The 22,462-nt window shown below is 45.1% G+C and overlaps 1 protein-coding gene across 1 annotated transcript in view; it reads right to left on the reverse strand.

Annotated features, from left to right (window-relative positions):
* Positions 1-15,671, reverse strand: part of ST6GALNAC3 (ST6 N-acetylgalactosaminide alpha-2,6-sialyltransferase 3) — a 286,260-nt gene extending 270,589 nt beyond the window's left edge. The window contains exons 1-2 of the mRNA XM_044673438.1: positions 15,537-15,671; positions 14,506-14,700 (exon numbers count right to left, since the gene is read on the reverse strand). Of these exons, the coding sequence (XP_044529373.1) occupies positions 14,506-14,700; positions 15,537-15,671 (330 nt within the window). The remainder of the gene's footprint in view (positions 1-14,505; positions 14,701-15,536) is intronic.
* Positions 15,672-22,462: the final 6,791 nt, after the last annotated feature.

The following is a 22,462-nucleotide window of genomic DNA, read 5'->3' on the forward strand; positions in this document are numbered from 1 at the left end:
ATTCTTACTTGTCCTCAGGCTTTCCCGACTAGGAGAGGCCCATCTTTCCAGCAGTGATATGTGACGCGTGTTTCTGCAGGTGACTGCAAATCAGCAAAGATGACCGCCATCACCCAGAAGGCAACCGAGAGGTGAATGGTGAGCCGCAGCCCCCAAAGGCATTAAGAAATTCTTTAACAGAAAGAGAGAAGGACTGATCGCTGGGCACAAAAAGATGGCGGCGAGGGGAAAGTCCGAGTGCTCCAAAAGTATCAGAAGAAATTGAAAAAGGCCTCCAGCACATCAGATGAACTCCTTGTTGTGCCCTTCTAGGACAAGTGGAACAACAACAAGAGTTGCCCCGATACTCTTCAATGTGGCAGCACTGGCATCCTTGTTCTTCCTCCCTGCAGATCCTCCATTTCTCAGCTCTGGGCATTTTCCCTGATGGTCCCCCATGTTAAGAAGGCTCTCCCTCCTCCTCTCTGCCTACCAGCCTCCCTGGTTTCCTGCAAGTGCCAGCTTAAATCTCTTTTCCAGGAAGCCTTTCCCAGCCCTTCTGAACTCAAACAGCTTCCCCCTGAGATTAGCTGCTCCACTTTATCCCCAATGCTTCTTGCTTCTTACACGGCTGCTTTATGTCATCTTCCCGATTCAATTGTGAACCTCCTAAGAGCACGGGTTGTCTTTTGATCCCCTTCATTTCCCCAGCACTTAGCACAGTGCCTGGCACTTAATAAATGCTTATTTACTAGCTGAGCACAAACCAGAAGCTTGGCAAGGTCAGGAGCCAGGATCTCCCATAAACAAAGAAGCCCAAGGGGATGAGACAGAGGTAAGAAAGGCAGGCTCTGGAATGCAAGCATCCACACTGAGCCACACTCCCAGAAGCCCTTAAGGCAGCAGATCAGAGCGGAGAGAATACTAGACCTGGAGGCAGGTTCAAACTCCACCCCTGACCCCTCGCCCCTGCCCAAAGCTCACGTCAGCTCTCAAAGGCTCAGCTTCCTGATGTGTAAAATGAGGGGGTTGGACTCAACAGCCCCTGAAGGCCCTGAAGCCCCTTCCACACTTAAGTCTCCAATCCAGTGATCTCTGGCCCAGCCATTATAGGGGGGCACAATTTATCTTCCCAAACTCTGAGTTCTTGGACAGTGGGGTACGAGCCCAAGCCTGACTCTGCATGTCCCTGCAGGGCCATCATCTGGGCTAGGGAAGCTCCAGGCTCCAGCCCAGGCCTCAAGATCAGATCTATCAGCATGAATATCCACGAGCTTTTATTGAGCACCTACTACGTGCCACCTACTACGTGCCAGCTTCAGGGCCATCTGAGGGAAGCTTTGTGCTTTCAGGTCTTGGGAAGAGCTAAATGAGTCCTGATGTATGGCCTCCTCCCTGAAATGCATTTTTCATCGCCTGCACTCTGAATTCTATAAATATACCTAGATGCTTGCTTAACATAAGGTTTCCCATTGCTAATGTGTTTTAAATTGAGTTCATACTGTTGTAGTTTAAATTTGCAGCCTTCATTATTTTCCCAGCTCCCTCTGCGGGTGGAGAGGGGAGTGTTTTCTGACGATTTCTTCTTGATTACCTGCTGGTGACACACTGCAGGCAGAGTCACGTGGATTCTGGGAACAGCATCTGACAGGCTGCTAATGGGCCTCAATTGGATAAATATCGCTGAGCCCAGCTGAAAAGTCATGCTTGCCACCCAAGAAAAATGTCAGGCAGAGGAGCCAAGGGTGGCTTGCTTTGAACCGCCTTTCCTCCAGAAAGTCTCCCCAGGATTCACAGAGCATGAACACGTCTCATGCTCAATCATCAGACTGGTCAGTTGGAAGGGACCCCGGAGACCCATCCGGGCCAAGCTATGACGGACCGAGACCCTCCTCCTACATCGCCAGTGACTCGTGGGACCATAAGCGGAGAGCCAAGCAGTGCTTTGGAGGTCGTCGAGTCCAATCATTTCATTATACAAATGAGGAAAACTAAGGCTTAGAGAGGTGCAGCGTCCCGACACCACATGCAAAGCCTTTTATGGCCATGTGGCACAAGTACTCAGCGTGTAGTAAAAAGCAGCAACAACAATAGCAACAAAAACTCAGGAGCTCCACGATGAAAAATGCTGTCTGCCCCCAGAGAAAGCACTGAGGCCGTCTGAGTACAGAACAAAACATGGCAGGTTTCACTTTCTATTTTGTTCCAGATCTCTTCCACGAAATAACTACTATGGACAGATGTTGTACATGATTGCATATGTAAAATCTCTGTCAGATTGCTTACATTCTCAGAGAGGGGAAAGGGAAGGGGAGGTGGGAGACAGGGAGAGAATCTGGAACTCGACATTTAAAATTAGAATGTTAAAAGGAAAGCATGAGTTAAAGTGCTCATACAAACATCTACTAGCTGTGTGACCACATCTGACGTCTCTCTGCCTCATTTCCTTATTTGTCAAATGGATACAATAAGGGCATCTACCTTGCAGGGTTATTGTAAGGATTAAGCAGTATGACGTATGGGACGTATTTTATAATTATTCCAGAGCTAAATAAATGCTAGCTAGAAGAAGAAGAGGAAGAAGAGGAGGAGGAGAAGGAGAGGAGAGAAGAGAGGACACCACTGTCTTCTAAAGATGCGCATCCTATGATTTGGACAGCTCAAATTTTAGCTAGTTTCCCCACATCCCATGAATCTGTTGTCTCCTCCTTCAACTGTCTCTCCAGCTTCCATTCATTGCTCCTTGCTCTGCTTTCTGGGGTCAAACAGAACAAGTCTAATCCCTTCTCCACATGACTTCCCCTTCTGGCTTTGTCTCATGTCTCTCCCCTTCAGGGAATCTGTCCCTCAGCCTCATCTAATTGTGTCTGCACCCTGTTCTTACCCTACTCTTCTCCATCTTCATGCCTTCGTTGATGCCATTGTTCATGGTTTATAAAATAGAGAACCTCTGGCTACCCCCTCATACCTTTACCCACTGCAGTACATCCCTAGACTCAAATTTATAAGAGTAATAGATGTCCAGGGTAAAAATAAGACCGAATGGACTGGTTTAGAACCTATTTTCTAAATATTTTCCATTGTACATGAAGTCACCTCCCCATCAGCCAATTAGCACACGTATTTACCAACAGGCAGACTGCCTCTGCTCACATCCAGAGAAGCATTTAGGACCACAAAAGAGGCATTTAATGCATGTTTGTTGATTGATTGGTTTTCCAAACTATAGGTTTCTTATCAGGGACTTCAGCTAAATCAAATAAACTAAATGCTATCAAAGGAGATAACCTCTACTCCCTTTGGCAGCATTTCAGAGTTATAAAAACAATGGCTCTCTTTGAAAGGATATGGACGTTTCAGGCATTCTGGGATAGCCTCCATTACAAATGAGCACTTTCTGCATGTGGACCATAACAAATCCATGTCTGTCTTCCCATAGTGATAACAATTGGACGAGAATAATGACGGGTTCATTCTCCAATAGATAAGTAGACAAAGGATGTGAACAAACAGTTTTTAAAAGAACAAAGGTATATGATCAATAACCATTTAATTCCATTCTCTGGTGATTTTTCCTGTTGGAAGACAATCACACTCTTTGTGTGTGGGGGAACTGGTCTACGTATTCTGGAAAATAATTGGGAATGACTTGAGAAACTCCCATTGTCTCTTCAAACCGTAGGGTCCAATGGCCCCCTTATGTGGCACGTACCCCAAAAAAGTCAGAAATGAGGCCCCATATATGAACTCTTTAGAGCACCAAAAAAGTAGAAAAAAAAAAGTAGGCATTTATCTACGGAGAAATGGCTGGTCGGGAACTGGTTGGGGAAATTATGAATGTAATGGGATGTGATTATACCATAAGGAACAATGATTATGAAGAATTCAGAAAACATGAGAAAATATAAAAAAAATAAGGCAGAATGAAGAAAATAGGACCAGGAAAGAAGTATACACAATGACTGCAATAAGGTAAATGGGCCTAATCCTATTGATGTCAGAACTCAGAGCAAATGCAGTGTTTCTGCTAATACTGGTTCCAAATGATCAATGCTACCACCAGCTCCAAACTGATGGAAAGCCCTGGAGAAGAACAACGGGGAAGGAAGGAGATGTACTCAGTTGGGCATAGTCAAGGTATTGGAGTAAAAAGTTTTGCTTAAGTATTTTGAGTTATTCTTATTGCTTTTAATAACAGAGCATTAGAGGGGATTATTGCAATTAAACTGCAATATAAAAAGGAAATACATTCATAAAATTTTAAAGTCCTAAAAACAATAGTTGGAAAACATTTAATGTAATTAATTGTATTTTAATGACAAAACGTGATCATATCAAGATTCAGGAAAAGCCTTCAAGTATAACATTCCTTCATGCTAGAAACTACAAAAAGCAGAGGCCCAGAGAAGCCATTAGAAATATAGCGTAAAGCAGAAACATAAAACCAAAAGCTAGGATTGTTGTGATAGAATATCCTTTAACGTTTTCCTCATTATGCTCAGGGGTAAGGTCAGTAGGAATCTCCATTGCATAGAGTTTTTGAAACGCTATTGACAACAACAACAACAAAATAAAACGAGAGAAAGAGATGAAATGCATTAAAATCAGCAAGGAAAAAGTATTCTTCTTCACTAACGATAGATTACTTAGAAAATCCTAATGAATCAGCAAAGAAACCACATGAGATAATTTGGTTTGGCACTCTAGTGATGCCAAATGAATTCATCGAAACCAAACATTATTCTAAAGCAAAGCCCCCCCCGAAGCCTAAAGGATACAAGAGATTTTATTCTACATAATTTCAAAACACCTGAAATATGAGTCAAAATTCCAAGATACCTTTACCATTTATAAAAATACCCGTATAACTCCCTCTTTCCTAAAAGAGACAGACAAAAAATCGTAGGGATATCTTGGCTGTGCAGTGCCAAGATAATACAAACAATGATCAAATGAAATAACCTCCGTAAAGTCCTTTGCAAATCTGAAAACTCCATATAAATGTTAGTTGTTATTACTGTGGTTGTCCTCGTCATTATGCCAACTAAATGAATTTACAGATTCGGCGGAATGCTATTCAAACTAACGAGGGCTTGCTTCATAATACTGAACAAAATAAATTTCTTTCAGAGGAAAATAAGATCTATAATCTCAAAGGAAATAATGGAAAAGGTAGGAATGAAAAGGGAATAACATTTCAAGGCCTTAAATGGCATGATAAAGTTGTAGCAATCAAAACTACTTGTAATGGTTTAAGAAATTGAAATTTTGATTTTGTGGAATAAACTGGATAAGAATGAATCAGAAATGACTGAATTTAATGACTTTTTGTCCAAAAATCTGAGATCTGGGAAGCGATTTGGTGGGAATTAGGTTTAGAGAAACATTTGCTCAATTTAATAAGCAAGAATCAGAAATGATCAAACCCAGTACTACAGTGTATGATAACCCAACAATATTAAATTACCTAAGGAAAGATTCATGGATTAAAATAAATAGCTGCAATGTAATTTGTTGTTTTTTAAAAAGGGTTAGACAAACATCTTATATCATCGCTAACAATGTTACAAATGGCTATGCACAACCCAAAAAAGTCACCTCATGTGTTGTTTTTTAATATTTATGGCCTGGCAGAATTCTGAACTAAGCAAGATATGGTGAGAACAAAAGAGAAAATAGACTTCTTCGGGGATATGAAATTGAAATGCTTCCTTTCAAAATCATGCATTCAGCATAAGATAAAATTCTCTTAAATAAAGTATCAGATGTTTGTGAGAAAGGTCTGTAAATTTGAGTTCTTTAAATGATACAAACAGAAATGTTTGTTCAAATATTAATTATTTATGTACCTTGAATTTACAGACTATTGAGATGGATAATTGATAGAAATTTGTGTGTGTGTGTGTGTGTGTGTGAGAGAGAGAGAGAGAGAGAGAGAGAGAGAGAGAGAGAGAGAGAGAGAGAGAGAGATATTAAGAGCCATTTCTCAAAAGAGAAAGAGTCAAAAGGTGATCAGAGGGGCAGCTGGGTAGCTCAGTGGATTGAGAGTCAGGCCTAGAGACAGGAGGTCCTAGGTTCAAACCCAGCCTCAGCCACTTCCAGCTGTGTGACCCTGGGCAAGTCACTTGACCCCCATTGCCCACCCTTACCACTCTTCCACCTATGAGACAATACACCAAAGTACAAGGGTTTAAAAAAAAAAAAAAAGATGATCAGAATTGAAAATCATTCAAGGAAGACTGTCCTAAAAGCCTAATAAAGATAATAGAAGAGAAAAAAATAATAATGAAAGTAATAAAAGATTAAAACCAGCCTGAGGCCTCACCTTTTACCCAGCAAACTGGCAGGGATAATAAAAGATAAAAATCAACCATGTTGGAAGGGCTGTGGGAAGGCAGGTGTACCAATAGGCGCTGGGTAGCGCAATGCTTTGGTCCAAACATTCTGGCAAATTACATGAACTTGTATAAAGCAAGCAAGTCTGGGAAGAAGAATAGAAATATAGGAGGAGAAAGAAAGTGCCTAAAACTATACAATGCTCCCACTAACATTTGGGGACGGTAACAAAGAACCGGAAGCAAAGCGAGTGTCCATTGATTGGGGAATGGCTTCGGTGACTTGTGTTCTACAGAGGAAATGGCATAGGCTGCGGTCATAAGACACAATGAATGTGAAGAATCGCTAAAGAGAGCTCTATGGGAGCTGCAGCCAAGATGGTGGAGTTCAAGTGGGGAAGGCGGACGCCATGAGAATCCTCTCTGACCAACCTTAAACTAACGCTTCAGAACAAATACTGGAGGGAAAGAAACGATGGGGAGACCGAGTGAGGCAGCTTTCACACAGAGCATCTTGAAGGAGAAGGTCTGGTTCCCCGGGGTGAGAGGAGAGCACAGCCGGCAGGAGACCACACCAAGGGCTACCTGTGCAGGCCAACAACAAGCTTCCCCCACCCACATCTACCGGGGCTCAAGTCAACAGCAGCGCAACCCCCTGCTCGCTCTGTAAAGTTGCAAATCCCAGCCCGAATGTTCGGCGAGGTCCGGCATTGCAGCGCAAGGCAGTCTTTGCTGCACACCTGATCTGTGGAAGCCCAGAGCAAGGCCTCAAACCCGAGCACAGGACAGTCCACAACACGCCTAGCCTGTGTGAGCCCAGAGCAGCCCTTCTTAGTCAAGAGCGCGCGAGCCGCGGCTCGTGCCAGGCTCACAGCTTGGGAGTTGGCCGGCCGTCATCCTGACTGTGGACATGGCCGGCTCGCGTCCTTTTCGGGGTGCGTATCCATAAACGCACACCTTTGGAGGTACGAAATCAGATGGCGTAGATTGTTCCTTATATTACCCGCGTTATATTATACATCATGTTATACTAGAGAACAACAGGCCACATTTAACACAGGATATCACATATATCTGATAAACGGGTTGTTTTTCAAACGGCCTAGTGTGTGCCAGGCCCTCTGCTGGCGTTGCTTTACCAATATTATCCGACATAAGAAAACTCTCAAGTTCATCATTCTAATTCTGGCGAGCTAATCGATTTCCGGCGCCGATGCTCGCCGGGATACTTTGTTAATGCAGCTGACCACGCCTAGACACGGGAGCCGCCTCCCATTGGTCGCTGTCCACTATCTGAAATCCGAGGGTCTCCGAGGTACCATTTGCTGCCCTGCGGAGGAATGTAGCCCCTCCAAAAGGGTCTGCCAGGCTGCTCCGGAAGGCCTCAGATAGATCTTCCTTTTACAAGCCGGAGAGCCATCCAGTGAGAACGTTTGAACTCCGTAACGTTTCCTGTAGAGTCGATCCCTGCATTTTCTGTGGCAATTTAATAGGACATTTTTGTTTGGGGTTAATTAAATGAGAAGCTTCCCAGCTGTAGTAAGAAACATACTCCAGGGATTGCTTTCGCTCTTTTATGTTGTCTTTGACTACAGGAGTAACTAAGTAAAGGAGAAATAGCTTTGCCCCAGGCAAGGAAATGTAAATGGTATTGACAGCCGCATCCCAAGGCCCACTTCCTCCCTTCCTCTACCTCAAGGCCCGGGTGGCCACCGCCTATAGTGGATCCCTGGCTGAGGTTCCCTCCACCCCTCCCCCACTGTCCTGCTGGGTGCCTCCAACATAAATAGTACTCGTTAGAGCTGCCTTTAGTAATTATGATAACGCGATCAAATCAGAAAATAATGACTTACTCACATTCCTCACGGCCGGAATCTCAAATTCTTAACTTATGTGCACAGAACAGCATCTTGGGGAACTTCCCTTAAATTATAACTCTTTGGTTTGGTTTCTCCCACCCAGAATTGCATATAGAATAGTCTGTAAAATAATAATGATGACGATGAGGATGAGGATGACTAGCAATTATGTGGGATCTTAATGTGGGATCTTAAGGTTTGCAAAGAATTTTACAAATATTGTATTATTCATTTGATCACAATAACATGGAGAGGTGAATGCTATTATTATCACCATTTTACAGATGAAGAAACTGAGGCAAACAAGTTAAGTGACTTGCCCCAATTCACACAGTGTCTAGGGTCAGATCTGAACTCAGGTCTTCCCTGAGTCCAGGTTGAGTGTTCTATGTGCTCTGCCACTTAGCACAAACAGCTCTTGCTTGGCTCTCCATGGATGGGAGCTGAGGATGCCCAGAAACTTTACAAGCATTCAAAGTAATAATGAATATGCCCGGTACAGAAGAGTCTTCATCCTACCTCCCTGAAAATACTGAAAATATATCAAAAGTTTCCCAATAAAACAATAACAAAATGAACAATTAAATGCTATTTCTCCTTTATGTAATCCATTCCCATCTCTTTCAAAATCTAGAGCCCTCCCTGTGTGTCAAACCCAGTAGCCTCTCCCTCTCTGGAAGGTCCACCACTTGAGCCACATGGCCCTCCTCTCTGTGGCTACCGTATGGCTGGGAGCACGTGCACTACTACTTCTCCAGGAATCAGTCTGGCCAGGCACCAAAGGCCTGTTGCGTAAAGTCATCGGGGACCTCCCAACTGGCCATCCCGGCCTCAGCTCCTCTTATGTCTGTAGTCACAGGGAGGGTATGTCCGAGGCAAGACTCAACTCTGAGTCTTCCTGCCTCTAAGGCTGTGGACTGTCGCCCCTGTGAGGCTGCTGCCCATAATGTCTTTCTAAAAGGTCAGCTTTCTGGGTCCTCTCTTAACCAAGGCTGTTTTCATGGTGTTTCTCCAGTTATTGCCTCTGAGAGAACAGGTTTTTACTCTATGTTTACTAAGGGAAAGAAATGCTCCTTCCTTATCTGTTGCCATAGAGACAATCGGAAGGATTGCTTTGTGGCATTGGTACTTCATTCATACCTTCAATTAGAATTGCCTGCCTTGGACACTAAGGATTCTTTTCCCACCCACTGGGGGCTTTAAGATGCTCTCATTTTTCAGCTCTGCTTCCTCAGGCCTTGTCCCATAGGAAAGCACCTAAGAATGTAAGCAGATGCCAGCCATCGGAGGAGCTGGGCCTTGACTCTCCCCCCCCCCCAACACACACACACATACACACACACACACACACACACACACACACACACGCTGAGAACTCTGGGTAGCTGGAGCATTTCAGGGGTCCCTCATCAAACACTTGATGCAAACATACATAGAGAGTCTGGCTCTGGAGAAAGTCTTCCTACATACAACAAATGAGGAAATGCCCGGATTACCCGTCCCCATAGAAGAATGAATGTTTCCCAACACAAGCTCGCTTCTCTCTGGAGATCTTCCGAGATCTCAGTCAGCCTTGTCTGTGGGAGCCCCAGCCTGCCATCTACGTCCGTGTGGCACCTCATCCCCTCCTGGGCTTCTTATACTGCTGCAGAGTCTCTCCGTAGTTGGGTAAAGGAAAGAGGAAATAAAGCATCAGCTTTCCAAGTGAGACTCTGGGTTGATGGATGAATTTACAGCCTATGCCCATTAGGAATGCACCAGGGTGTGGCAGCTTTCCTTGAAAACCAAGGAGAGCAATGTGTAGAGAACAGGCCCTAGAGAGAAGTTCTTTTCCTGCCTGGGGCATTTAATGACCCTGTTACCCTGGGCCAGTATTTAACCTCCCTGAGCCTGGGCAACTCCCTCCACAAGATTCAAAATTATAGATTTTATCATGATAATAGCTCACATTTCCGAGGCCCCTTGCTAAGTGTTTGCTATCATTTCACTTGATCCTCACAACAACCCCAGGAGGGAGATACTATTATTATTCCTATTTTACAGAGAAGGAAACTGAGGCAGGGGGAAGTGAAGTGAGTTGCTCAGGGTCGCACAGCTAGTAAGTGTCTGAGGCCAAATTTGAACTCGGCCACGCACAACAATTTAGGACCACTTAGCTATCCAACTATCTATGAATCTCTCCGTGCTATGTAGATAGAGAAATAGAGAGGATGGAGACTGAGGCAGGGAAGATAAAAGACGGACAGAAAGAAGATAGATGGATAAGCAGGCACAGGCATATCCATATGATTTGATTGATTTGAAAAAGTCCTGGATAAGATGCTACAGTTGGAGGCAGGAGAACTGGAGTTCAGGTTCTGTCTCAGATACTTACTGTGTGTCCCTGGTCAAGTCACTACAACCTTGCTGGGCTCAGTTTCCCCCTCTATAAGATGGGGAGGTTGCCCTTGGTTGGGGCCCCCTCTAGTTCTACCACTCTAATCTCCTGAACTTCCTCTGCAGGGAGGACAATCGGAGGCCTCCGCCTGCTGCTGAAGTCAGGAAATGGTAAACAGCTATAAGAGTTCTGTGATGCTTTAGGATGTTTTTTTAATTGACCAGAAAAAAATAACCCCCGACACGACACCCTTTGGGGACTTGCTTCCCTTTCCGCCCGCCCGCAGCCCTGCACTTGTCAGAGGTGCGGGGGCCGGTGCTAAATGACAGCCAGGAAAGGCCTCGAAGGGAGCCGGGAACAAGGGAGGCGGCACAACCAAGCCTGGGCTGGAGGCGGGCACCTGCTTAGGCCTTGGCTTTGCTTCCTGGAGCAGCCCACGATGACTTTGCTCGGCCAAAGCCCAGCAATGGAAGGAACGTGAAAGCTTTTGTAGGAAAATCTATTAATTGTGAGCTAATTAAAAGGATAAACATCAAGAAAGGCCCCCACAAAGGTGCGGCTCAGCTCGTAAATACTCTGGCTGGCTAAGCACAAATGCTGGCCAGGAAGGAACCCATAAGTCCTGCGGACACACGAAGGGGATTTCAAAGCATCAAATTAAGCAAAAGAGATGACTGAGGGGCGATACGGCCTGAGGCAGGAGACCGACTAAAGGAGCTGTTTCAGTAAGTGACTCGGTAGCACCAAGGACAGCTCCAGCAAGCTGGGCAGAATTTCTTCAGCAACTCGGAATCCAAACGTCCAGGCCTTCCTCTAAAGAGCCGCCAGTGAGGAGGCCAGGCAGGGACCTGCCCAGTGCTTCGGAGCTCGGGATGGGCTTCACACACAGGCAGCGAGCAGTGATTAAGCTCCTGCCATGTATGTGCCAGGCACTGGGCGAGGGGATCGGGAACAACCAAAATGAAACCCTTCTCTCTATGCCGCCCCATCTGACCTTCACAACAACCACTTTGAGGCAGGCACCTGCTTGTTAGAATTTGTACTTTCTAGGTAGGAAAACTGAGGCTGAAAAGGAAGGCAAACCCATAAATAAAGCTCTCAGGTATCAGAGGTAGGACTTGATTCCGGTGCCTAATCCTCTATTCCTGTGTTGCCAAAACTCTGGCACAAATACCAAAGCATGCCAGCGGGGGCTGCTCCCTTCCCTCTCTCCATGCCTGCCTGAGGACATTTCTCACATGCCCCGCAGCCCTGTTTGGGGTAAAGTGGGGAGGGGAGGGGCTCACATGTGATGTGAGGGTTGCAATGTGGACACTCGGTCTCTAAGGTCTCTAAAAGTTCACCATCACTGCTCTATTCCATGCCGCCTGAGTAACGCACTGCCCCCCTTCGAGATCAGCCTGGCACTTAGCAGGTGGTTGTTCAGTTGTTTTCAGTTGTGTCTGCTCTTCATGACTCCATTTGGGGCGTTTTTGATAAAGATGCCCTAGTGGTGTGCCATTTCCTTCTCCAGCTCATTCTACAGATGAAGAAATGGAAGCAAGAGGACTTGCCCCAAGTCAATGGCCAAATGTAAACCCAGGAAGATGAGTCTTGACCCCAGCCCTGGTGCTCGATCCACTTCCACTTTGACCCCCAGCCACCCTACACAGTAGGTGCTTAATGCTTGGTGACTCACTGACTGACTGACTGACTGACTGATGACTATTTCCATGATGTCTAACTTCACACTCATTCAAAATCCCAAGAAGGAAATGTGGTGGGGAGCTCAGCAGAAGCTGCCTCACTTGAGAACTTCCCTCTTAATATCTAGAGCACACATGAGCTTCCTCAGCCAGGTGATGATGTGCTATGTTTGTGAAGGCAAAGGTGGCCGACAGCCACAAGGTTCACCCGAGCATCTTGCTCTAACATCCACATCCCTTCCATTCGGACGTTCTGTAAACCCTTGAGCTCTGAGGAGCCTTACACTGGAAAGGGGCTCAGTGGCTTCTAGTTCCAGGCCAAGGAACTGCAAAGGTCTGTAGACTTCAAGGCGCTCTCCCTTTTGACAATCATCTATCTCACATAACTTGCCAAAGCAGGTCACGGAACCTTCAACAATCAGAGCCAGGAGGAACCCTAGAAGAGTCTAGCTCAGTGATTCCCAAAGTGGGAGCTACCACCCCCTGGTGGGTGCTGCAGCAATCCAGGGAGGTGGTGATGGCCACACTTTTTTTGTATTACATTCTATTCCAAGTTCAATAAATAGTTTCATAATTTCCAGGGGGCGCTAAGTCATATTTTTTTTTTCGGAAAGGGGGCGGGAGGCCAAAAAAGTTTGGGAACCCCTGGTCTAGCCCCTCCTGTTATGGTGACTCAGTCAATAACCATTTACCAGTTCCTACTGTGGGCCAGGAACTGTGCAAGGCACTGTATAATTGTCCTAGGGATTGTGATACCCTCCTCAGGGAGGACTACATCATTGTCTTTGGGAGTGTATAATTGTCATAAAACTAAGAAATCTTTTGAGAAAGAAACATTTCAGGAAAGAGAGCTCTTTGAATCTAGATACAGGGGTTCCCAAACTTTTTTGGCCCACCGCCCCCTGCCAGAAAAAAAAATATTACTTAGCACCCTGAAAATTAAGAAACTATTTATTGAACTCAGAATAGAATGTAATACAAAAAAAAGGTGTGGCCATCACCGCCTCCCTGGATCGCTGCAGCATCCACCAGGGGGTGGTAGTGCCCACTTTGGGAATCACTGATCTAGAAGATGAATTATTTGAAGAAGGCTCCATGAAGATGCCTGAAGAAACCTCCACAACATCAGAAGAACCTTTCTAACCTCTTCACATTTCTCTACTTTATTATTTCCTCTCCATTTTGTAAATATTTGTAAATACATTTCTGATTCAAGATATAATAAATATTGGCGACCACATAATTTCATAAAATTATTGACCAATCATTAAATTTAACCCTTACAGCACTGAGTAGACAAAAAGAAGCAAAAGGCAACCTGAGCTCTCCAGGTGCTACAACCTGGAGGAGAAGCAATGAGCAAGTGTATATGAACAGCCTCTATCCTGGGGAAGTAGGAAATGACCAACAGAGCAAAGATTCTCCAATTAAAAGGGATGACAAAAGGCTTCCTGATGAAGATGGGATTTTTGGGGGGACTTAGAGAAAACCAGGGCAGAGAGCTTGGAGGCAGGAAACCTAGACTCCTAACTCCAACAGGTCCATCCATCCACCATGCCATAACATCTCAGCCCGATCCTCCTCTCATCTGATCATTGGGAAGTGCTTCCAAGAGGTCAATTGGCTAACAGCAGCCTAGTAAGCAGCTCCTGTATGCCAGGCACTATGTCGAGCACTGGGAATCCACAGAAAGGTGCAATGGCCCTGCCCTCCAAGAGGTGCCATTTTTCATGGGAGAGACAATAGGTAAATAACTAGTATAAATAAGATGTGTCCAAAGTAGCTGGAAGCTCATTTGAAAAAGGAAAAACACTAGTAGCGAGGGTGGGGAGGCAGGGACTGTGAAATGTCTCCTGAAGGAGGCTTAATAAAAGTAGGGAAGCAAAGAGGGTGAGGGGTGAGGGGAAAGGGTGGGGCATTCTATGCATGGGGGACAGCCTGTGCAAATGCTTGAAGATGGGAAATTGAAGTTGGCAGTCCATCATAGACAGACCTGTTTACTCCATGAGTGAACCAATACCTGCCACTGCTGCTTACTAAATGCATTGAAATTCAATTGAAATGTGGCCCTGCCCATGTGGTGTGAGTGACCCAAGAGAAATATTGGCAAGCCTGGGGACTTTTTGTGCCTCAGGCAAAGCTCCCACTAGTAACAACCCAGCAGTCAGAATGCTGGCCTGGGCAGCCCAAGCTTGGCCAGCTGAGGAGGGAGGGATCAGGGCGGAGGTCAGGGAAGGGGAAAGATGCCCAACAATTTGCTGGGTTCTTACCTCCTGGGTTTTCACGTGAGTATAGCCATAGTGAGTCCTGATAGGCCGCCTGTGTGTGGAGGAGAACGGGAGCCACTTGGCACTGGACCGCCCCAAACAGCTGAGCACCAAAGGGAGATCCACTTCATTGAAAAGGCGCATGATGAGCAGGAAGAGAAAGGCTGCTAAGAAACTCATGGCAATCACCGACTTCCTCTGGAAATTCAAAAAGAAAGAAGGCAAAATGCTTAACAACAGAGCATTTCCATAGAGACTTAGACAGAGCACCTTAAGGGCCGCAAAGCAACTCACGAGGGTGATCTCGGGAGCCCTGGGAGGGAGATGCTAGTTTATCTTGTTTTCCAGTAAAAGAAGCTGAGGCAAACAGAGTTAAGCATAGCTAGTAGGGAGCTCACTGACTTCAGAGCCACCTCTAACCCCTGGGCTACTAAGCTGCCCCAGAGAATGACCTTGGACCAATAGCAGTCATAGGCAGCAAGCCTGACTACCTTCCCCTTTCACCCCACACCATTAGCCACTTTCTCCTTAAAAGGGGGACGAACAGCAGAAAACTAAATGCAGCACCCACTCAGGCTCCTCATTTTGTCCCCCTCCCATGTTTCTCTCAAGTGCACCACAGTTTCTGAGAGGCATCAGGGTCCATTGGGTCAGGTTAGGAAGACTCTATGTTCAAATTCCACCTTGCAGGTGTGCGACCCTTGGCAAGTCGCTTGGTCTCTCTAGGCCTCAGTTTCCTCATCTATAAAATGAGTTGGTTGGACTTCATGACACCCTGGGTCCCTTCCAACTGTAAATATATGATCATCCAGGCTGAGACCAAGAGAAAGAAGGGGTTGTCTACACTGTGTCAAACTAGTTGGCCCAAGGTTTTCCCTTCCAGGCAGAAGGGCTTTTGCCTTGAGTGAGCTTCTGTGCCAAACTCCAGCTAGGACTGGTGGAGATCGGTTTGGTGTTTGTCAATAAAGATCATAATAGAAACAGAGCTTGATGAGTTCTTGGAGGCTGTGATGCACTAACGGTCTAATAGGCACTGGGTTGGACACTGGAGATCCAAAGACACAAACAGCACTGGCTGACTTACTATGTGCCATTGACCTTGAAGAAGTCATTTCAGTGTCTTCCACTGGGCAGTAAGAGGTTGGCACAAGGTGGACATGGAGGTCCATTTTGTCTGAGTTCTGGGACTCCATGATGATTTCTAAGAACTTCCCTCCATTCTACCATAGGAATACAGCATGGGGAGAGAAAATCAAAGACGATTTGAGGAGACAGACAGCACTGACCCCTGGGGGCATCGAGGAAGGCTGCAGAAGGGGGTGGCATCTTTCTCCTTGGAGGAATGTTCAGATTCTGCGAAGTGGAGATGAGAAGTGAGGCCAACGTAGCTAAGTAAGGAAAAGGCCTCTGAGAAGTCACTGAGGTGTAAATGAGAGTCCAGTTTGGATCATTCAGGGCCACACATTTCAATCTGGGAAGGGCATCTTGGTGGTATAGAGGAAAGACCTGACTTTGAAGACAGATGGTCTGAGTTCAAATCCCACTTCTGTCACTTACTATCTCTGTGATCCTAGGCAAGCCCGTTCACTCTTATGAGCCAGTTTCTTCATCTATAAAGAAGATGGACTAATTGAAATCTAAGGAGTTTTTCTAGGTCTACAAATTGACTTCTTTTAGGTGATGCCCTTCAAGAAGTCTTCAAGAGATGATGCAAAGCATCAATTGGGAATATGCAAATCCATAAGCAACAAAGGTGGAGAAGGGAAGAGGAAGGGAGCAAGGAGGCCAGGGCTGCATGACCACTCTCATTTCTGAACATCGACTCCTATGCTCCCTTAACTCTTGGATCCCTCTTTGGGGACCACATTCCTCCAGGAGTGGGGAGAATTCCTTAAATTAACTACATTCCTCGTCATTTTACTGATGAAGAATCTGAGGCTCTGAGAGGCTGAGTGATTTTTCAGAGTCACATAGAAAGTAAGCACATAAGGCAGGCTTGAAACTGGGGTCTTGCTAAATTCAAGGCAAGCATTATGCCACTGTGTCACTGAGCTGCCCACGAATGTGCCCATCTTCTTGTTGTTAACTCTGTTGTCTAGAAAGAAGACTGTGAACTGCCCAGGAAGTCAGTCAGGTCAACAGGAGCCACCCCGGTCATTTTCTAGTGCTTATATATCCTCATCTAGAGACGGCACCCTAGAGTAGCCAAAGGCAGTAGAAAAGCAATCCAGCCACCTAGGGACACATGCCATCCCTAACACCTGCCAATGTGAGCAGAGCAAGACACAAGACACAACCTCTTGGATCCCTGGTTTTTTCATTTGTAAAAGGCCCTACTTCAGAGAACCTGGTCTTAGAGGCAGGTTGGGCTAGATTCAAGGCCTTCCCTGACCCAAAATGGGCCTCTTGCCATGGGTAATCCAGTTGACCTCTAGGTGGCCCAGGTTACAGAGATGTTGCTGAAGAAGGTATCACACTAAGGGTTTCCCACACTGGTGAAATGCAAATTCAGAGCAAAAAAAAGAAAGAAAAAGAAAAGCCACCCCACCCAGAATCTTCTCCCAGAGACACTGTGAGCCTCAAATGAGATCACGAATGTAAAGTGCTTTACGAGCTCCAAAGGGCCAAATAAATGTCAGTTACCGTTCCATCCACAGATATGAGATTGTGCCCTGGAATCACACAACCAAATTACGAGGAATTCATCATTCCCAAGCAGTCATTAATTAAGCAGCCCATTGAAAGTTGGGTTTACCCCATCTGCAGAGAAGCAGACTTCAAGCTAGAAGAGACAGCAGCTGCCATCAAGCCACAGAAAGCCAGAACTCAGACATCAGAAGGGATGGCTGAGGTTACTGGCTCCAGCTGCTCCCTGAGCAGAAAAGTCCTCTCCAGCTTCAACTACCTAGAAGCCCTTCTATGAAGAGGCACCCATTACTGCCCTGGAGCAATTCCATGACCGAGTCTAAATGGCTTCTTGCTAACTTTTCAACTGTGGCTCCTGCTTCTGCCCTCTGGGGCCGAGCAAGATAAGTCAGATCCCTCTTCTCCATAACAGTCCTTCAGATACTTGGAGATGGCTCTCTCATCTTCCTGAGTGTCTTCTCTTCTCTAGGCCAAGTACCCTCAGTTTCTCCAAGTTGTCTTCACGTGCCAGAGCCTTGAGATCTTTTGGCCTTCCAACTGATCAGCCCTCTCGGGAGCAGAAGCTCCTCCAGTGACAGATGAGGAAAGGAAAGCGGGGGAGTTGAAGTGACTGACTAGACGTCACCAAGAAGAGACAGAGCTGAGATGTGAGGCTGGTCCTTCCGACTCCCAAAGCCTCACTCTTCATTTTGCAAACTGAAGCAGAATGATCTTCTCCTCACCAGTCTTTTCATGTTCCCTGATTTCCCTCATGACTCAGCTCAAACCCTCCCTTCTGCAGGAGGCTTATCTCAAAGCACTCCTTCTCCCCAACCACCCTTTTGCCAGGACCTTCCCCTTTAAGGGGATCTGCCATCTCCTCATTCAGCATCCTGTGCATTCCCCATGCTGTGGCCCTCAGTAGAACAAAGGCAAAATCCTTGAGGGCAGCCTCAGAGTTTGTTCCTTTTGGTATTCCCAACCTGGAGCACAGTGTCTGGTAAATATGAAGTGCTTAATAAGTGTTCACTGAATGACTGATTGATGCTGCTCTCCAGACTTTACAGCATCTAAACATAGGAGGCAAAAGGACAAAACCTATGCAAACAAATCCAGGAAGTATTAAGTGAAAAGTACATTGTTTGTAGGATAAAGAGGGAATCAGAAAAGTGGGAACTTGGAACCTGGACCAGTGAAAATTGCTGCATTTTCAAAGGAAGGTGGAGAGGGTTATTGAAGAGCTTTGAAGGAAGAAGCTTTGCATTCCTCAGTGGAATATAAGCTCCTTGAAAGAAGGGGCTACTTTCCCATTAACTTTGCTATTGAGGTGCCTAATAAATGCATGTTCACTCAAACTGGATGGGACAGTGGGGCAGGGGTGAAAAAAATTCATAGACTCTGAGACAGAAGCTCCCTGGGGAAAACACCTGGGATGTGGACTGGCTTTAGACAATTCATTAAGCTGTGTCAGCCTCAATTTCCATATACATAAAATGGGCACAGTAAGACTTGTTTCATTTGCTCAGTGAGGCTTAAATGAGAGAAGATATATATGAATACAATCTTTGCAAAGTATTAGTTTGTATGTGAGAAGTACTGGAAACTCTTGGACTTTGGAGGTTGGAAAGGTAATTAATTCTCTTCAGGGTCTCCCTTGTGAAAAGTCCCGGGCTTCTTTTAGGAAAGGAGAAAGCATTAGGCCTTCCCTGAGCCCCATCTCACCCCAAATGCTGGAGCTCCTCTTCTCCAAACTATTTAGTGTCGACACATGGGGTATATATGTTGGATTCTCCCATTAGAATGTAAACTCCTGGAGGGACGGGATTACTTCTGGCTTTTCGAGTTTGTTTGTTTTCCTTTCTATATCTAGGACCTGGTAGAGTTCCTCATGTGGGTTGTTGAATTGAACCAATTATCTGGGAATAAATCTTCCCCTTGTGACATCAGACACGCAAAGAAAAATTATCCTGATAATAACGTTGCAGACTAAACTACAGGTAGAGAAAGGACAAAGAAATGGTCAAGTCCCAACTGAGCTCCATTGTTTGCAACGACAGAATCTGGAAATAGTCGTGAATTTTACAACACTGCAGATGTCCATAGAACAATATGAAGTGGAGTGTCTACACTGCCCCACCTGCCCCCACTTTGTGAAATAAGGAAATTGTCAACACTAACTTAAAGCCTTGAGTCATCTAAATCTAGTTGAAAAAAAGGAATAGTCTGAAATTCCAGAAATCCACATTTGCCTTCTCCTTGAGTTCTTGTCAATGTATTGGTCTCTTTGAATCGTAGTTTCCCCTTTCTTACATTTTGCATCCCTACTTGCAACATGGAAATATCTACCTTGTTTCAGACTCAGATAGCTTAACAGCAGCAACAGGTGGAATGTCCCTGCCTCTGGAGAACTAGCAGCAAAATCAGAGAGGAAGAGGAAGAGCAGCATGGCAGGCAAGAGAAGACTGCAAGCTATGGGAAGGAGAAGAAGGAGAAGGAAGAAAAGGGGAAGGAGGAAGAGGGAATGGTGGTGATGGAGGAGGAAGAGGAAGAAGTGAGAAGGCAGTAATTTATGGAGTCAAATAACCACTCGCTCCACTTCACCCAGATTCAGGTACCAAAGGAGGATCCAGAATGATGGAATCAAACAGGGCCATGAACTTGGAATCAACAATGGCGAGGCAACTCTGTTGAATCTACGCAAGGCATTTCAGCTAGGAGTGAGAGGAAATCTGTTTGAATTGTTTGGGAGATTCTGGTCATACTCTATAAGGATTTTACAATACTGGCAGCCTAGTTTGGAACTTCAAATTTAAACATCTGGCCATGGAGAATAGAGCCACTCCACCCAAGATCCCGAAAATCAACCGCTTGGGAGGAAGGAGGAAAAGAGCCCTGGCCTCAGACTCGGGCTGGACCTTCTCCCCGACTACATTAACCAAAAGAAGACTTTATAACCTTAAGTGAACCGGAGGACTTAGACTTTTTCATCAGTGCCCTACCAGTATTTCCAGAAGAGAAGTACCAGGAGACAATGTGAGCACTGGCAAAGCAGGACAAACTAGAGGCACCAAGAAAAGACAACTGCTAGATTCAAGAAGGAACCCAGTAGAAAGACTGTACCAGGCCTATGGGGAATTTCATGAGTACTTTGGGAATGGGAGAAAAGTATTTCCAGCAACACAGAGTTATGAGGTACTCCTTTGCCACCAATTGCTCCTTCCCTGGGGCTCTGCATGTGCTTCTGTGAACATGTATTATAGACTTTTAGTGGAATGTTTTATACCAACCATCTTAACCATCTTAGCAAGTACTCCATTCTAAAACAAATTAGGTCCTGGGTTCAAATCTGACTTCAGACACTTCCTAGCTGTGTGACCATGGGCAAGTCACTTAACCTCCATTGCCTAGCTAAAACACAGTAGTGATTCTAAGCCAGAAGGTAAGGGTTTTCAAAAACAAACAAATAAATAAATAAATAAATTAGGTCTCACTGACTAATTAATGATAATTGATAATCATTCATAGAAATAGAAATATACCTATGGTGGCTCACAAGCTAAAGCATTAGAAAACCACTCCTTAACCCCTCAGGCCTGTCGCTAGATCCCTGTGGGGTGAGGCAGCACCCCAGCTCTAGAGGAAGTCTAGACCATGCATTACAAAAAGATGGGATTGGAACTTTATAACTTAAAGAGAAAAATAGCCAGGACTAATGATCTCATTTGGACAGCCCAAGGGCTTAACTGATTGCCATCTACACCACTGAAAGGAATTTGGGAATAATGAGATCTGAGATCCATTTGAATATTGAGAAAATTCCAGGACTCCAAGCAGAATGGCAACTCTTTGAGGGTCAAGATGCTAAATTAGAGGTTTTAGAGGTGGTTTGAATTTTTTCCCACTGGAGGCAGTGAAGGTAAGACTAGGCTGCAATATATGGGAATGAGGAAGAAGGAGAAAGAAGAAAGGAGGAAGAGGTGGCAGCTTTTTTCTACCTTATTCAGAGAGTGAAAGGATAAAGGAAAAGTGCTGTTCTTGGAAACATTTAGGGCATTCATTTTAGTAAAATTCAAAGGATTAAATAAATGTTCATTATTTTAAAATATTGCCCACCACATAGTGCTTAGAACAAAGCTGTATTAAAATAATCTTCCCAAGCTCAACCTCTGACATGTGATCTGCTCTCAGAAAAGACAGCTGTTACTCATGAAATAAATAAGTTACTAAACCAAGAATAGAAGCACCAACACAAACACCGTCTCCCAGGTCTCTCAGAGGATAGACGGGCATCAGCCTGTTGATGAATGTTAGCATTTCTATATATAGTGTGCATGAGAACAACTAGAAATCTATAATCCACCCTTGAACGAGTCAGGAGAATTTCAGAAATTAAAAAAGAAAAGAAAAGAATGTTGCAGAGTTCAAATAGAAGTGAGGAATTGTTTTAGGGCAGGTGCTGACTTCCTTCATTTGGAGTAGGTCTAAACAAAGCCTTAGCAGCAGAAACATTGGAAATCAGACCCTCCTTCTGCTGCAGGAAGTTGCAGAGAGCATGTGACATCCCATTCTCTCTCTTTTGTTGTTTTCATTGCTACTGTGTCCAACTCTCCATGACCCCATTTGGGGTTTTCTTGGCAAAGATACTGTTTGCCATTTCCTTTTCCAGCTCATTTGGTAGATGAGGAAACCAAAGCCAACAGGGTTAGATGACTTGCCCAGGGTCACACAGCTGGTAAGTGCCTAGGTCAGATTTGAACTTGGGAAGGTGAGTCTCCCTGACTCCAGACCTGGCACTCTGTTCCCTATGCCACCAAGCTGCTCCTTAGCTACCCCTCTGATTCTGACAAACCAATGTCTTTAGAAGAGAGATCTATTGTCAACCAGACTTGGCTGGAAGTACCTGGCATTGGACATCGGAATGACTGCAGGGACCTAGAAGCACCAAACTCCCCAGCTACATTAGCGCTGGTATTGACTTATCCTCTTATTTTAGAGAATGGTCCTTGATTAAAAGCAACTGTAGAAAGTGGAGAGAAAGAAAAGATCTGAGTTCCGATTCTCAGACACTTACTGTGAGATGCTGGGTCAAGTCACTTAATTTCTACTTGCTTCAGTTTCGACTATAAAATGGGGACAAGGATAGCATCTACCTCTCAGGGTTGTGGTCAAGATTAAATGAGATTTTTTTTCAATTTAAAAAAAGACACAAACAAATCCCAGCTGGTACAGAGCTGGCTAAATGCTTATTCCCTACTCATCCAATTCCAAAAGAAAAAATCAAATGAAGAGGAAGAAGACGCCTTCTTAATCTATGATGGGCAATCCAACAGGGGTA

The sequence above is a fragment of the Gracilinanus agilis genome, chromosome 4 (genome assembly GCF_016433145.1).
Source record: "Gracilinanus agilis isolate LMUSP501 chromosome 4, AgileGrace, whole genome shotgun sequence".
NCBI lineage: Eukaryota > Metazoa > Chordata > Mammalia > Didelphimorphia > Didelphidae > Gracilinanus > Gracilinanus agilis.